At 34.0% G+C, this 2,009-nt stretch overlaps 1 protein-coding gene across 1 annotated transcript; it reads left to right on the plus strand.

Moving 5' to 3' along the window:
- Nucleotides 1–483: 483 nt before the first annotated feature.
- LOC133821347 (autophagy-related protein 8C-like) lies at nt 484–880 on the plus strand. The gene has a single exon (XM_062253696.1). The coding sequence runs from the start codon at nt 484–486 to the stop codon at nt 841–843; it is 360 nt and encodes a 119-aa protein (XP_062109680.1). The 3' UTR covers nt 844–880.
- The last annotated feature ends 1,129 nt before the right edge of the window (nt 881–2,009 follow it).

The raw sequence follows: 2,009 nt of genomic DNA on the forward strand, positions 1-2,009 counted from the left end.
CTCTTTGGCTATACAATAAGCAGACAGTGAAAACCCATCAAAAATGCATCTATTCATATTCATCCAAATATTATAAACCACTGTAGCAAGAATCATATTCAGAGTTAAACTAAAGCTGTCATTTTTCCCAGCACTAAGTCTAACTCTCCAATCCGAGAACTTAGTGGTCCAAGCAGGAAACCCAATTTTCTTTGTTTTACTTAGTTCTTTTCCTTAGACATGTGACTTTTAAGTTGAGATATGAAATATTTGATAAATTTTGAGGAGTCCTCTCTATCGATTGGGCTTTAAGTTTCTTTATTAATGGTTAAGTTTTCAATACTTATACAGACAAATATACTCGAAAAGCTGCTACTGCGAGAGCGAGACTGTTTCTCTCTCATTTCATCCTCTCAATCCCTAGATTCTCTGTTTTAGTGTCACTGCTAGAATTCTGAATTGGGAACGGGAGAGATTTAGTAAGAGAGAGAATTTAATTTTGCCATGGCCAAAAGTTCCTTCAAGCTGGAGCACCACCTTGAGAGAAGGCAGGCTGAAGCTACTTGTATCAGGGAAAAATATCCAGACAGAATTCCGGTTATTGTCGAGGAGGCAGAGAGAAGTGACATACCAGACATTGACAAGAAGAAGTATTTGGTTCTGGCTGACCTGACTGTTTGGCAATTTGTTTATGTGGTTCGAAAGAGAATAAAGCTCAGTGCTGAGAAGGCCATATTTATATTTGTAAAAAACATTTTGCCACCTACTGCTGCCATGATGTCTGCTATTTATGAGGAAAACAAGGATGAAGATGGTTTTCTTTACATGACTTATAGCGGGGAGAACACATTTGGATTGTTCTGAGGGAAATCAATATGGAAAATTTGAAATGTGTAAATAAGGACTCGAAAAAGCAAGATGGAAAAATGTACATATTATCTGTTTTAGCTCATGTTTATTTTCACCTTGCTATGGGGATTGTGTTTCTTATGGTTCTCAACTGTTAATAATAGTTGTGTCTAGATTTCAAAAAAAAGTTTTCAATACTTATACTCACTTAAGGTGGTGTCTTTGGTGTTATACTTATATGAACTCCTTATTTCATGCTTTTTACTGAGTTAGGATAGAGACTGTATTTAGAATATTATTCTCATTAATTAGCTATATTGATAAAGTCTAGATATAATATTTACTAGTAGAGTCTAGATATTGTTTTTCTAAGTTTATAAATGGTGGTATATACATATTGTTATTATTATAATTATAATATTTTTATTGAGAAATTTGTTAGCCCACACTCTTCCGTTTGGTAGATTGAGATGTTGGAGAGATTGACATTATATCCACTGGAATTTTATATTGAATTTAAAAATGAATAAATAAATTTTAGGTGATTGTATATTAAATAAAAAAAGCTGTTCGAGTTCAAATGACTCGATCTCTACATCTTTTTTATCTCTTGACTTATAATCTTCATAGCTATTTCTCTTGAACATTGAACATAACAATATCTTATAATCTTCATAACAATATCTTATAATCTTCATAGATGTTTCTCTTGACTTAAAATATTGTAAAATTGCATATCAATCTAGTTTCTATCAAAGATGGGTTTTTTATCAAATCAACTACAGCTATGAAAAAGAAAAGGATAGGAGCAAAAGTAAGCAAATCAACTACAACATTCAGCCAACAATTTGTATTATCAGGGATGAGAGAAACGAACCTGAGATAGTGGGCGTGAGGCAGAGATAGATCTCTGGAAGGCGTGACTTCTTGAGGCAGAGAAAGAACTCGTGAGGCAGAGAAGCTCCACTCTGGAGCGTGACTTCGTGAGGCGGAGAAAGAGCTCCACTCTGGAGCGTATCTGCTAAAAAATAAAGATTGCTGCTCCAAAATTTCCTACACGATATATGGAAAGGACCACAAAAAAATTTAAGGGTTCAAGTAATAAAAAATTTCTTTTAGTTGCAGTCACCTTGCAAGCAGTATCAAACCCAAAACTTATTGGGACTTCTTTTCATTTCAAG

Source organism: Humulus lupulus, chromosome 3 (genome assembly GCF_963169125.1).
Source record: "Humulus lupulus chromosome 3, drHumLupu1.1, whole genome shotgun sequence".
Classification (NCBI taxonomy): Eukaryota; Viridiplantae; Streptophyta; class Magnoliopsida; order Rosales; family Cannabaceae; genus Humulus; species Humulus lupulus.